At 39.1% G+C, this 15513-nt stretch overlaps 2 protein-coding genes across 2 annotated transcripts in view; one reads left to right on the top strand and one right to left on the bottom strand.

Moving 5' to 3' along the window:
• Positions 1–676: 676 nt before the first annotated feature.
• KIAA1143 (KIAA1143 ortholog) lies at positions 677–10563 on the bottom strand. The gene is made up of 3 exons (XM_050891421.1): positions 10456–10563; positions 8321–8480; positions 677–2440 (listed from the first exon to the last, which is right to left on the bottom strand). Exons 1-3 carry the CDS (start codon positions 10561–10563, stop codon positions 2229–2231), a joined length of 480 nt encoding a protein of 159 aa, XP_050747378.1. The 3' UTR covers positions 677–2228.
• Positions 10564–10967: 404 nt separating this feature from the next.
• Positions 10968–15513, top strand: part of KIF15 (kinesin family member 15) — a 39500-nt gene continuing 34954 nt past the window's right edge. The window contains exons 1-4 of the mRNA XM_050891184.1: positions 10968–10986; positions 12669–12708; positions 14056–14239; positions 15299–15375. Coding sequence (XP_050747141.1) covers positions 10968–10986; positions 12669–12708; positions 14056–14239; positions 15299–15375 — 320 coding nt within the window. The remainder of the gene's footprint in view (positions 10987–12668; positions 12709–14055; positions 14240–15298; positions 15376–15513) is intronic.

The following is a 15513-nucleotide window of genomic DNA, read 5'->3' as shown; positions in this document are numbered from 1 at the left end:
ACTTCAGTCTCCCAAGTCTTTCACTAGAAATAGTAATTTTTGTTTAAATGCAATTACTAACCAGATTCAAACAAGACCTCAATCTTATTTTGAACATGCCAAATCAGCTGCATATTTGGGAGGCCCTCTCTAATTTTAAGGTTAACCCAAATTCCCTCTGATCCTTGGCAAGCATTTATCTCTTGATAGCCATGTCTCCTAAACTGCCTTACAGCTGAAGTGAAGAGCTTTCAGGCTGTGCAAGAAAAACGTAAGCAAGTATATTTTTGTGCTGACAAACACAACCAGAAGAGTTTAAGGAAGCAGTCAATGGTTAATTCATTCTTTCAGATGAGTCTCAGCAAGTCAGAGTGTTTACTCAGTTGCGGAAATATGCCCAAATATTCCTTCAGTAAACAGTAATGCTACAAGATTTCTCATGGGTGTGTGTATATATATATTTAATGGATTCAAACAAGTTTTAAGTATACAAAATAAATGGAAAGATTAATCCCTGGGAACCTTTGATTCTGTATTTCTTCTTCCTACATTTTATTTTCTTTTTTATATATGCAGGATACAAATAAATCATGTATTTACAAATGTAACGTCCTCATGGGAACAATCAGGTTGTCACGCTGCACCTCTCTGGCAGTTCTAATATCAGACCAGTGCTACAACAAGACTTTAATATCCATTTACAGGTCTGGTTTTAATTTTCTGAAAGGACAACAGATCTATTCATTTTCAAAATCAGGGTAACATGCACTCACACAATTAGTGAGAAATAGCATGCAGACTTGCATCTGATCTTATGCTGCAGGAAGCTGGTATGTACGGAGACAGGCAGCAGTCATAAGAGGCTTCATTATCAGGTGACAAAAAAAACCATTTTATGTACTGAAATTTTCATTAAAGTATCTTTGGACCACTTAAAGAAAACATAATTTATTGTTTAATACCAGATTAACAAACTAAAACCAGCTGTTCCACACAGCAACTTCAAATTTGCTCCTCAACGAAGCTTTACAGCCCAAATAATTTCAAATGTCCTGTCACACAGCAGAACAACTGGTTTCATTGCCTTGTACTCTGCAATTCTGCAGCAGTCTCAGGTCTTGCTTATATATGGTTACAGAACGTACCACACTTCCAAATAATTTCAAAGTCACCAGTACCATTTCCACCACCTTGTTCTCCCCAATCCCATCAGCTCTCAGTGTTATTTTGAATTGCAGCACATCCTATTACATAAATGGTACAGAAATGGTCACTGTCAGTGTACTGTACATGGGCAACTGAAAAATTTTAAAACTGTGTATCACAGCTATAACGTTTCTTGACTTAAATTTCCTGTTTACAATTTCCTACTTGAAGAAAATCAAAATAATGCTTTTCCACAGCTTAAAGATGAAATACACTTTTTAAAATAAGCTGTTTGAGATCCCAAATAATTATGAACACATATGTAGCCAACTGGAACAAATATACTTTAAAAAAAAAAAACAACACCACTACCAAACCACTGAGCCCATCAGTATGATAATCAAAGTGCACAATCTCCGAGGGTTTAGCATCTTTCTTTTGCATTAGTTGTTACCATCAACTACAATCAAAATTTTTATATCTTGCTAGCACAATCAATTCAAATGAATTTGATGCTTCTTAGACTGCCTTCTCCAAAGACAGGATTAAGACTGCATGATTTCAGCAACTGCAGGCTCACTTACTGCAAAGGCTCTGCAAAGAGCTAATCTGCCAAACCACACATGCAAAAGTTGTGCAAACTTTTGTTAAACTATGAGAAAACTTCAGTCTCTGTTTCACAGCAATGAAGTCTCTCTCTTTTGAATGCCAAGTCAACAATAACAGGTAAAAAACACGCAACTGTCAACTAAGGCCAGTAAATAGAGAGGAAATACATTTTTAGTAATGGAGGACATTTTAAAATGTATTGTTTGAAAATTTATATAAGCTGGATATGTACAGGTGTATTTTGCTACTCATTTGTGACCTCAAATAGCTTTTACATACATGGTTAAATTCTCTTTTAAAATAAAGACATAACATACTGTTCATACAGTTCCATCTGAACTGCAAAGACTTAGCTCTTGCTAGTTTTATACTATGTTTCTCTAGTTGGACTGTAACAAAGAGAAGACTCAGATACCATGCTTCAATTTCTAGGAAAACCCTCAATCTTACTCAGATCCCTAGAAGGGTAAGTAAAACATAAAAAAATACAACTCCTAATCATCATTTTCCTCATCATCAAATGAGAGAAGACTGCTATTTTTTATTTGCTTAGCTGTACTCTGAGGAGTAGGTGCTTCTCTCTTAGTTTTCTTTGCCTCTTTCATCTTCTTACTTGAACTTACATTGAAGTCCAAAAACTTCTCTGATGAACGTTTGGCTGGTTTCCTGAACATAATTTTTCCATCAGCAGGTTCTGGTTCACCATCTATAACAAAGAGAGTAAAATCAGAACTCATCTGCACACGTTCACACCCACATACAGACCTTCACTATTATCTTTTTTTTTTTTCCCCAGAACCAAGATCAGCGAGACCTCTGATAGAATACAGCAATCATGAAAATGTATTTTTTGGCCACAAAGTCTGAATCAATGAATGTCCTTCACGCACACACATCTGCTCCATGGCAACCAGCCCTTGAAGACAGCTCTGCAGTTCCTGTTAGAAACAGGTTCTCACTAACCAGAGCCTTAACTTAGAAGAGACTGCGAGCCGTAGAACTTTTCCCACAATCCAGCTGCATCCACTTATCAAAATGGAGAGGACAACTTTATAGGATCCTCTAATGCCACTTCACTATTTGTAAAATCCATGACAACAAATGCACTTATTTCAGAATTATGGTATCTCTTTAAAGAACAAAATGGCACACATACAAGACAAAGCTTTTCTTTTTCTTCTAATATACCCTGCCCTGCTGAGACAGCTAAAACGATCACATGGTCATAAACCTGCCTTTTATTATCATATAGGATGAAAGTTTTAGGGTTTCTTTGTTTCTGCAAAATCACCAAACTATTCCAACTGACTAATTCTGCTCCTCTGCATGTACTAGAGCAAATAACAATTTTAAAAACACGAGAAGTCCCTTCCAGGATTATCAGGAAGAGGAGGAAAGCTACTGCACAAGTAACAGCATCAAGGCAATATTTCTGGGAAAAAAAAAGTGTAATTGTAAAGTCATGAACCAGACACAAAGGCTCATGCTGCAGTAGTTTGCAATGTTTATAATGTATATGTGACAGGATGTTAAAGAACCATAGGTTCTGTGCAAGATATTTTTCCTAAAGTACTTTTGTGAAATTCATTATTCAACAGAAATTTCCTAACAATATGCATGTGTTTGACAAGATTATGTGCTATTTAATTACAACCAATAAATATCTTTTGTCTTTAGCACGAATTCTTTCCTCAATATATAAGCATTATGGCAGAAGACTAACATTTCAGTGTTATCATACACAGCACTGGCTGGAACACTCTTCAGTGCATACTCCAAACAATACAACCATTAAATCTGGTGTCTTAAGGGTTGCGTGGTACAAATGAAGACATCAACTTCATTAGGAAACTTCACTTAGAATTCCTCAAGTTTCAGAGACCCTTTTTAAGAAGAAACCTAGCTTAAAAAACTAAGCACCAATTCTGTCAATGACTTCTACAGAATGCATGCTTCTGCACTAGTTTATGAGAGAATACTACTATGCAGAAAATAACTAACCAGGTTTTGGGAAAATATTTCAGTACTGGTATATTAGAAAATCATTACAGTTACAAGGAATTACCAGCAATAATAAACTGTAGATATGAAAAGCATACTTCTCAATGGATCCGTTGTGAATTCTGCATGGAAAGCTTAGGTATTTAGATGCTGTACATGTGATACAGAAGTTTAGGAAGTGCCTACGGTAAATTCTGGGAGGGAAAAATAACTATTTCTGAAAACATATCACACCCAACCAATCAAAATGCACTATATCATTTTTCTCAGAAGTTGGGCCTCCATTTTTGGGCTCAGAAGTTTATTATCAAATAATTCTCCTTACTAATTGTTGCTTAACTACAATGTTTATTTGGAAACCCAGATCTTCTAACTTACACAAGATCTGAGGCATGACATAAGCCAAATTCTGGGGGGGGGGGCGGGGAAAAATGCATCTATAAGAAAAATTTCACTTATGAGCAGACCCAACTGTCTATGTACTTGAGCCAGTCAGCGTACAGACTGTATACAGTACCAGTACAGCTGTGGAAATAGGACAACCAGCTACTGCATAAGCATGAGGAACATCAAAAAAATCCTCATTGGACACTCTTTAAGAGAGTGATTACGACATTTTCTTAGAATGGTAAACTCAAAAACTAAACCCCTAAAAATGTAACAAAAGCATATCCACAAAATAAATCAGATAAACAGCTATGTACTCACAGTCCATGGAAAAAAGGAAGTCAGAAATTTCAATTTTACTTCCAACTCTCCTGCTACCCACGTTGCGAATGGCACAAAATAATTTCATCTTGTCTACCAGATGGAGAAACTGATAGGTATCTTTGCAATATCAATTTAAACGCCTAATAAGCAAAGTGCATAAACAGAGCAAAGCTCAAAAACTCCACCAAAATGGCAACTAGCTTAGCTCTGACCTCCAGGCCCTCAATACTATTTGCGGATCATTCTGCATCAAAGGAAAAGGTTTTAGCTCTTGGCCTGGTTAAACACTGTCAAAATTTCATTATATGCTCAAGGACATTCCTTTCAGCAGGAAGCCCAGGCCAACTTCAGAGAGCTACGATGTGTTGGCAGTGCTTGACAAAGAATGAAGCAGATGAGGAAACGCAGTAGGCCTAGCCTTACCTTAGCAACTTGTGGGAAGAGGAAGAACAGACAAACCATGCTTTTTGAAAGAATTTGATGTAGCAGCTCAAGAAATTTGTGTTGATTTGTTAAGACTATCATTTCCAGCTGGTAAAAAAACTTCACTTCATCCTTTCTAATTTTACCAGACTCTTATGTGTCAGCTGCCTTTTTTGTTTGTATCAATGACCTCCAAAAACTGACTTGTATTAAGCAATGCAAAGAAGAGACTGAAGAAACAATCTCAGTGTTGGTAGTTTTTAAGAGAGCCCTGATAAGACTGGATCAGTATTACAAATTACGGAAAGCAGGATTTCTGATAAACACACTGAAACACATGAAATAAAATACAACCGACATAAAAGCATTACAGGAGAAATAAACAAGAGAGTCAAAAAACTACACTAGCAGTTCAAATTCTGACTGTTCTTAGTCATTCCTGCTTTTACGTGGATCACAAACCTTTACACTCGTTGACTAAGAGGGGCACAATCAGACATTGAGCTGAAAACTCACTTCTCAAGTGACTTTAATTTAAGAAGCCACAAATTCAGAAATTTTTTCCCTCTCTTTTAATTGCAAGTTATATATTACAAGAGAAATAGAAATGAGGGTCTGAAAAAGAAACACTGCTCTTCAGTTTACTGTATTTTTTATTTAGTAGTCATTTGTGTAGTTAGCAGCACGACTTTTCAGCAGCTTCTGTCCGCATGGGTCAATGAGGCAACAACAGGAAACACAAATGCCACTAAACTGGCAGGAACAACAGGAGGAGCAGCACAAACAACGTTTCAAGATATATGTCTATTCAAGATAAAAGTTGGAAAAAATGTATGATAACCTGGCAAATTTCTTAATGGTTTCTAAGGTCAGAAGTTCAGGTCAACCATTTCAGATGCTCCTTCTAGTGCTTTCTGGCCACCCATCTCTATGCATGCCTTTGGAAGCATTTACTACAGGAATTCTGCACGCTGGTATCATGAAGATAAAAAGGCCAGTCTTGCTCAGATATTCAGTCTCAATCGTTTATGAGGACACTTGGGAAAGTTTTTGTTACTTAAATATGGTAAAATTAGCTTTGATTTAGATTCCTGCTGTTCACACGATGAAGAGCAGCATGAACTCTGTGATATGTATCTGATATAACAGCTGCTTAAGCTAAGGAAAGAGCTCCGATACCCAAGACAGCATGGACTACATTCTCCTTGCCTCTCCCCTCTCTTGTCCTCCCCCAACCCCAGCATATAGAATGAGACAAGAACAATATTAAAAGACTTTGAATGAGTAAGGACACCTTCTGCCATATTTGGTCATCTGCATGTATCAGAGTGTCCCAGAGACCAGATGAACTAGAAAAGGAGTAGCAAAATCAATTCCATGAACTATAATGAATGCTTGGATAAAGTATCTTGCAGTAATTGCCATCTTTTCTTTTGTGCAAAGTTAATTTCTCATAAGACCATTTTTCTTTGTCTCTGAACCAACAGTAACAATTTATAAAATGCTGCAGAAAAATATTAAGCAAAATGACTTTGGGCTGAAGGGGTAATAAGCAGAGGTGCCCAAGTCCTACAGGGACTCAATACTACCATCCTCACTACATACAATTATGTCTTAGGAATGTCTTTTTCCACCAAAGAAGTTCAGTTACTCTACTCAAATACACTTCCATTTCATACTGTGTATCCAGCTTGGTAGCTCTTTTGGACTTTTCACAGCATGGACTCCACCTCAACAGATTCTCATAGACAACAACTTCTTTTTGCCCAGCCTTACAAAATCATTTTTCCTCCTACTGTGATCATTCAAAATTCAAGTTGCTTATATGAAAAGGAAACCAATGTTCAGAAAGAATCATGCCATTTCTTTCCGATAGGTTGAAGTTTCTTCCAATACTAGGAGGGTGATCCCACTTTTGGAAAGCAATCATGTGACAACTTTACAAACTGGAACACCAAGCACGTGCATTACACTTCAATAACAAGAGATCAGGAAGGAAGCCGGAAGCTGAACACATTTTCTCAGAGGAGTTCAAATTATATAAACACGGCCCTCAGTCCACTACCTGGTTACACCTAACATATACTTACCTACCTGCAGAAACAAATCAGACATAGTTTTATTTCGTTTCAAGCTAACCTACATTATAAAAGTTAAGATTTTTTCATTATTCTGCTTATCAAAAATATAAGATTCTCAATGTCTTTTCTCCCACTACTGTTATTTGACTTCTCCATTTATACAATTTCTACCATTTAAATTTTAACACATACTTCTACATAGGGACAGCACAAACCTGAATTTTCAAATCCAAATGGCAGAAAAAGGATGTCATATTGATAGCGGTGTGCTAGTCTCTCAATCTGCTCTAAACTCAATTTACAGCCTTTGTAAATAGCCACAATGGCTAACCGAGGAAAAGGTCCACAGCTTCTGTGAATCACCTTTCTATTTTATACTTGTGAGGTTCCAGTTCTATATTCTTAATTGTCAAGACATTTCCACTAGAGACAGTGATAGCTACCTTTAATCTGTCAAGTCTTCTGTCAGCAAAAAATAAAAATAAAGCTATATGTCATCACACCCTGTGTGATGATGGAAGTTTCTGGACTCTCAAAGCACTTATGTCAACCATATCTGAACGATGAATACTGACAGAAATTCTTAACATAACTGTATACATCAGCTATAGTTTCACGTCTTTATTGTCTAACTGCAGCAACCTCTCCCACACCACTTCCATCTTTCCATTCTTTAAAAACCTGTTAAATAACTTCAATAAAGCTTTCTAATTCTTTGTAGCAAAGAAACATTTTTTTCTACACCTTGTTGTTTGTTGGCACTATTGTATCATCTGTTATTTTCAACTAATCAATTTAGTTTTGCATAATATATTTGCAAGTCACAACACATACTGGAGATGATTTTAAGCAAGTAATAACATGGACCAGTCAGTTAAGTAAACATGTTACTGAGCTTACACACCGGTCATTCTTTCCACTGAAGCGCTAAGCTGAGATTCCTTCTTCTGCGCAGACACTCTTTCATGAACTCATACAGTTACCTTTAAGACATCCACTCCACCATCAAATCTGGCTGAACTAATTAATGAGTTCAAAAATTATCACAGGTGATGTCAAAGGACTGTGTACCAGGACAATGACACACCATAACAACAACAAACAAAAAGATTTATGGTGGTATTTGGAGGTAGGATGATGCACAATCAAGAAGCACAGGACTGCAACACTATAAAAAGCCAGACAGCTTGGATATGTACTCAATGACTTCAGATTAGGAATCACAAGTGCAAATTATTTAGCTGAAAAATTCGAAACAATTTATCAAAGGTAATATTAAACGGTAGAAAACTGAGCAAATATCAAGCTCCCTTTTATGGGTTATCTCTCTTTGGCTATACAAAGCAAGAAATTAGTAGTTTGAAATTCACCTGATTCATTTGACTTTAAGGCATCTTTGATTTGCTGTTTAATCTGCATTGCTTCTTCGGCAGTCAAGTCCCCTTTTTTCAGTGTTACCACTTGAGGCTGCTCATCTTCATTGTCACTGCCGTTCTCACTATCACCGTCTGCAAGTGGAAGCTGCTCTCTCTAGACAGGAGAGAAATAAAAGCAATTCTGATCACCACACCAAATCACAACTGCTAAGGGTGGGCTAGTTCTCTTTGGTTTCACTTTTGCAGTACAGTTAGCGAGGAGACTTGGCACAGCTGTCAGCGCGAGGCCCTCCCAACACATGTTGTCCAAATGACACTCCAATTCTATCACTGAGACATAGCGTCCCCTAGAAAAAAAAACTATGGGCTCTTTCAATTAGAGACCAAAACAGTAGGAACTTGGGTAAGAAATTCATTCCTTTTGTTCGTTATCTTTACTGTACAAGCACTGTCTGCCATGCAACGCTAAGAAAATCTTAAATGCGTGGGTCCAAATTTGAATCTTCTATGCTGTACTCAAAACAGCGCAAAGGGAAGGGGAGTCCATGGTGGCTTTGTTATTAAAGCTGCCTAACCAGATCACCGTAAGCATTATTGACACAAGTAAGACAATGTCCCTATTTCCACTCTCTCAAACTTGTGCTCTGAGACAGAAGAATCATCTGTGAAAAAATTTTATAAAAATAAACTTTCTGGCATGGAAACCTCAGTGCAACAACATCAAGTCTGGCAATATTAGAGGAACTGAAAACTTCATCTTATAAGGAAAAGTATAGATAGTATTACCATAATCTATTGAATTACCAAGAGACAGACAGAATGCAGTCTTCCTTGGGAAGTGAAACAGTTCATACTAAATTTACTAAAGGCATACTTTTATCTCAAATTCCAGCTCATCACAAATTTCTTTTTTTAACAAATCATTGTGACTATTACTTTACTGACCTGTCTGGAGAGGTTAGATGATAATGGTCTCTTTAGTTTAAGATCCACAATATACTAGAATTGAACCTTAAAAGGCAATACAGGCGAATGGGGCAAGCGGTGAAAGTCAATACATTGATTATTGGTAATGAAAGATATTTTCACAAGTAACTTGTATATCCACAGTGGCACAAGCATGATTCAAATCAAGGCCACAATGAGTCACTGGTGGGGAGCTTTTTTGCTAGGTTAGTTTTCAGCTGCATACAGGTCAGGGTGGGATCATCCAAACATTTGTGCAAGTACAACTAGGTAACAACATAACTGCACAAACAACACTACCAGCTAATATTAAACCATAGCTTAAATTTAAACTTCCTTAGTCATCAAAAAGAAACAACTTTGCATGTTCAATATTACGATAATGACAGGCCTCTTTCTTAAAGCATCCTGTAAAATCTTAGTTAGCAGGAAACACATGCAAAAGCACACTGCAAACAGAAAAAAACAGTGCCCTCAGAAAAGGCTGCCTTTTAACAAGCTGGCTCAAACCCTACTGCCCCTGCCCTGCCTTCCGGGGCATCACACCAGAGTTAGTGTCTGCTGACCTACATTAAGATGATGTTAACTCCTTTCCAATATATTTTTTTACTATACTCTTAAAACACTTTTTTTTTTTTTCCCTGCCTGGGCTTTGTAAGGCCAGTTAAACTTGGAAAATCATTGCTGTTTCTCATGTTGCCCCCACAGACCACTTGGGTGCTGACAGGTCGGCATTGGCTGCTCTGCAAAGGGCACCATGATCATCACGGCTGCAATTATTAAAAACGGCAATGGGGAGGGACACTGCAATTTGTTGTTGTTTTGGATCTCCAACACAGAAGCAAAAACAAGTTACAAACACAGTTTCAGTTAATTTTAAGTGGGTAACTACTGTTCCCCCTTGCCCTACAGGGACAAAGCCTTGAAAGCGCTGCTTCCCCACCGCCTGCGAGGGGGCCTCGCCTTCCTTTTAGGCCCGAGGGGAGGCATCATGGCACGGGAGGCCCCATCAAGCGGGCACTGCCCCTTCCCACCCTCGGACAGGGGCCAGCCGCGGCGGTGGGAAAGGAAGCAAGGACCCGACACAAGCCCACGGGCAGGGGGCCGGCGGCAGCCCGGGGCGGGGAAGGCCCCGCTGCCCGAGCGCGGGGCCAGGCTGTTACCTTGGTTTCCACCGTGGGCCCCTCCCGATACCCGACCTGCCGCTTGAAGCGGCTGAGAAAGGCGGGCTCGGCCGGCCGCACGTAGGAGACCTGGTTCCTTTTGCTCATGGCCGCCGCCCGCGACCAAGCCGCGCTGCCGCCTTCCCCCCTCCCCCTCTCCCTCTCCCGGACAACCTCCCCCCGCACACTTCCGGGTCGACCGGGCGCGAGAGGACGGCGGCCCTAGTGGGACATAACTCACACACCAACCCGCCCTTCCCCCCCGCCCTCTCGTAATTCCCTCCGTCACGTGAAGGGGGGCGAAGGCACTTTCAGCCAATGGCAGGAGATAAGCCGGCGCGGGGAAGGAGGATGTAGAGCGAAATGGCCGCGCCCATGCTGGCTTCGAGGAGGGGGTGGGGCCGCGTTGCCTGCGGCTCTTAGCGCCAAATTCAAACGTTCCGCCATTTTCGAGAGGTGGTCGGTGGTCGGTGGTCGGGGAGGCGCTGGGGTCGGCAGGGCCGGCGAGGATCATGGCTCCCGGCATGCGAGGTGAGGAGGGGACAGGGTGGCCGTGGGGCTGTGCGGCTGTGAAGGGGCTGAGGGATGTTTCCCCCCGCCTTGTGTGGGGAGCAGGCGGGGACCGAGGCGGCTCGGTGAGGGAGGCCGCGCTGCAGGCAGTGCCCCTGGCTGGGCGAGGGACGGCTCTGCCCTGTGGGGCCGACCATCTCCGGTGGGGTATCACCCAGGTGTAACAACGAACAGGATCAGGTAGAGGTATGGCCGTGTTGGCTGGACTCGGTGCCCTGCGGAGGGGCCGATGCCCTGGGGCTGCGATCCGGGAGTGCCCGCAGGGCAGCCGCGCTGCCTCCAGTGGTGTCGCGACAGGGCGGTGGGGTTGGAGCAGCGGCACGGTGAGGGGTGACCCCCGGCGCTTCCAGAAGCACTTCTGGCACTGATATCCCCAAGGGCTTCTCGTGGTTGATACGTGTCAGCAGCCCTCCCAGGCGGGAAGGCTTTACAAAACCTGTTGCTTTCAGCCGTTCCGCGTTTATCAGTTCGTCTTCTGTAATTTTATCGAGTTTTAATTGGCTGTGATGTTTGTAACCGTAGTCTCTTACAAACGTCCAAGTGAAAGCAGCCCTTTAAAATGGGAGCTAAGGATGGTTAGCTGAGAGTCAGTCATTTCCCAAGGTACAGGTTGTGCAAGTATCTATCAGTCTGATTTCAGTTTTAAAATGCACATCTTCTCTTGTCCCAGCTCGTTTTGATACCTTGTGCATTTGAAGAATAAATAACTGAATTAGAAGCTAGCACATTTCTCAGATGTTACTGTGTGAATCAAAGCAGGTAGGCTTGCATAGCAGCAGCAGGATATTTATGTAGTATGAATGTTAATGAGAAGGTTAGTACCTTTGCACATCTTTATTAATTCTACTTTTAAAGGGATCCTCCTACAATAAAACCTGTGCACTTATAGAGACTTTATAAGGTTGGAATATTTTGGTAAATCATCTTTCGTTGTCATTTTACTTATTTTTAAAATTTGATTATGTTAATTAATATTTTGGCTAACCTATGTGAAATAATTTCATGTCAGATTCACCCTTAAGTAAAAAATAAGTCACCGTATCTACCTATGGGGGAATGTGTTCCATCTCCTTGAAATATGAAGCTGTGCAAAATGATGCTCATACGTACAGGAGAGCTTTATGCATTACGAAGTGCTCAATATTGCTTCATAAAAGTGAAAGTAATATAGCTACTCAGTTGTGCAGGTTTAGGAAATCGAGTTTTTGCAGTCATGTCAGTAAAACTATTTCATGCTGTATTGTTGTTTTATCTGCAGTGAGTTAGCAATTTTTAAAATATAATGGGAATATATAATACTATTGACGTTTATGTTCCTAATTCTCCAAAACATTTGCAAAACCTTATATACATTAATTTAAGAGACTACTCATTGCACATACATTTACAAGTGCGTGCACGCTCACATTGCAGGACTGGAGCTTTCTCTACCTTTGCAAGAAACTGCAAACTTTGTGCCAAAGGAAGATAGTTACTAAATATTTTTGCGCAGTTCTGATTCATGCATGAAACGGATATTTGTGAGGCTCTCCATTTATCTCCCTCAGTACTGCTTACAGTATTTTCTATTTAAATAGGGGTTTTTGAGCAGTAATTTTACCTTGTTTAATTTGTGTGTGTGTTTCACTTTTATTTTATAGGAGATTTACGTGACTCTGCATTACCTTTGTTGAACTCACCTAGGTAAAGTAGTATCGGCCCGTTCCCATATATGAATAATCACATTGCACAAAAAGTGCAAACAAAACCTAGTATAACTTTGTGAAATAATTTAAAGTTTTTTCTTTCAACGTTTTCCTGCACAAGATCGTTGCCTTTCTCTCTTAACTTCCTTATATGTTTTAAAAAGAAATGTTCTCTTAATAAAAGTGTTGTTCTGAGGTGTCAGATTCCTCTTGGAATGCTGCCATGCAGTAAATTCTCATTTGTCCACTAACTGCAGCTGGACTCTAGAATTTCTCTGAAGAGATATTCCATGAGGAACTTCAATTCTGCGAGGAAGTCCTAAGCTAAAACAAAAAACAAAAAGCCCTCATCCCAATATAAACAGTTTCTCCCACAACTCAGAATAATATTATCAAATTAAAACATATTTGGCAAGTTAGTGCGGTGTGTCTTAAATCCAGTATAACATCTTCCCTTTCTCAGCTGCTTCCTGTTCTTTTTTAGCCCTTTCCTCTGCCACTCCCCAACCCCACATTTCAGTCATGAAGTCCTTCCCCCATTTTTAAAACTATTCTGTTCCTTTCTCTTGTTTACCAAAAGTGAAAAATCAGTAACGGTTATAACACCCTTGTGCTCTAACTGCCTTTTGGGAAAGAATGAAGTAAAGTAAATCCAAGTTTGCTACTACTTCATTTAAGAATTTAATTCTTTAATATTATATTGGTATATTGGTATTTATGCCAGAACTCCTCAAAGCTTTAATATAGTAGTCATGCACAGTTACTTACTCAAGCTAAATTCACTGGTGTGTCCACTGATAAATGTGATGAAATAGGTTAGGGAGCTTTTAGATGCAGGCGCTGCTATACTTTATTGGACTCATGGATCAAGAATTGATTATTCTTTCCCTTCTTGTGAGCAGCAAAGAAAAATGCTCATAAATTCCTTGCTGGACTGTAGCATCATCTGCTCCGTTTGTAAAGTCTTTTATAACTTCCAGTAGTAAGAAGGATGCTTGAAGCCCACAGTCTCAGAAACTGCTGAAACCTTCATTATAACATTGGTTTTATATATCTCAAGTTCACTGTGAAATGTGTTCTTTTAGAGCTAAAGTTACATGCAACAGCAATAAATTGCAACAGCAATAAATTCCAGTAACTTCATGTTCTTTGTTTTTAAATCTGCCACGGTTACCTTTAATAAATGTGTGGCTTGTAGTGAATTGATGTGTACAGCTAGAAGTAGTATATTTTTCAGGAGAGACCTTTGTATAACTTCACGTGCTTAATCTGATTTTTGTGATTTAATTTTATCAAGCAGCTGACATCTATTTCAAAGTAATCTAATGCATAAATATTCATTTAGTGTTGAAGGTGATGCTATCAAAGTTTATGTAAGGGTACGTCCCCCTTCAGAGGGAACTGTGTTAACCGATGGAGATCAAGGCTTGTGTTTATCTGTTCTTTCATCAAATACCATCCGTCTGCATTCGAAGCCTGAGCCAAAGATCTTCACTTTTGATTATGTTGCAAATATGGAAACAACGCAGGTAATAACTTCCAGAATCTTTTAACGGTATTGCAGTTTTTCCACAAATTTTGTCAACTGCTACACTAAACCTTTCTAAAGAGGTAATTCATTAGGTCTTATTTTTTCAGTGGTCAGATTGGTGATATGTAGTTATAGTACAGAAATGTTGCACTAAATTCTGCTTTCTAATAGTTTTAATGTATTTTTTTAACCGTGAATTTAATTGAAGTTTGCATTAAAATGGAAGTTTCTATTTGTAAATGTTACAGTAACACCATAGACAGAAAATAAACCCGCCTGTTGAGACAAACATAAAAATAGCTGGCAGTCAGTAGGTGATATTAAAGATATGATTTGTATATTAGGAACTTATGAGTTTATATTCTATTTGTTATATTTCCTTCTTACACATTTGCCTTTTAAACAGATGCATTGTTCATCTGGGACAGGTAATACTGGAAGGAAAATCCTTCAATTTAGTTTTTATAATATTGTGTTTGAAATTCTGAAAATAATTTTAGTTCCTCTAAGACTTCAATTCCCTTTAAGTTCTGTTTAAAAAACCAATACCCCCAAAAAAACCCACCCACTGTAGGCTATTATTTGTAGCTAGGGTCTTCTTGCAGGTCTAAGAGCAATATGTGAAAATAGATGAGGCTGACAGTTGTGCAGATTTGTTGAATATGCCATTGTGCAGTGGTAAATGTTGAAAGTTAACTAGATTTGGTAAGTGTCATAGGCTCAACTTTGAACTACTAATGGTATAAACCACATAACGTAATCAAAAACATTGGACCAAAATTAATATAATATATATTTGAAAGCTGTTACTATGATGCTGAGTTTTACTATTTTCTTTCAGTTTATCAAGGAATAAAATTTTTTCAGAGGGAGTGATTTGTGTCACAAAGACTTGGGATGTATTGTTTTGCTGTGAGAACTACAGGGGTCATGATACATGTCTAACCTTAAGGAATGTGTCTATTTTATACATTATAAAGTTATGACATAGAAAACACTGATAGAAGAGATACTTAAATGAGTGGTGCCAAGTGCCTTCTCTTTCCCTTGTCCCCAGGAGTCTGTGTTCTCAAGTGTGGCCAAAAATATTGTTGAATCTTGTATGAATGGCTACAATGGAACCATCTTTGCATAGTAAGTCATTTAATGGTATTTCATAGCAATTGCAACATTTGAGGAGATTGTGTTAATGAGTAGTTGTGGTTTTAAGTGCCAGAGCCTGCTTAATGTTACAGTCAACTTTGAAAGTGCTTCCTTAGTGCAACACAACAT

The sequence above is a fragment of the Gymnogyps californianus genome, chromosome 2 (genome assembly GCF_018139145.2).
Source record: "Gymnogyps californianus isolate 813 chromosome 2, ASM1813914v2, whole genome shotgun sequence".
Taxonomy (NCBI): Eukaryota; Metazoa; Chordata; class Aves; order Accipitriformes; family Cathartidae; genus Gymnogyps; species Gymnogyps californianus.
This window is presented reverse-complemented; position numbering and strand designations above follow the sequence as displayed.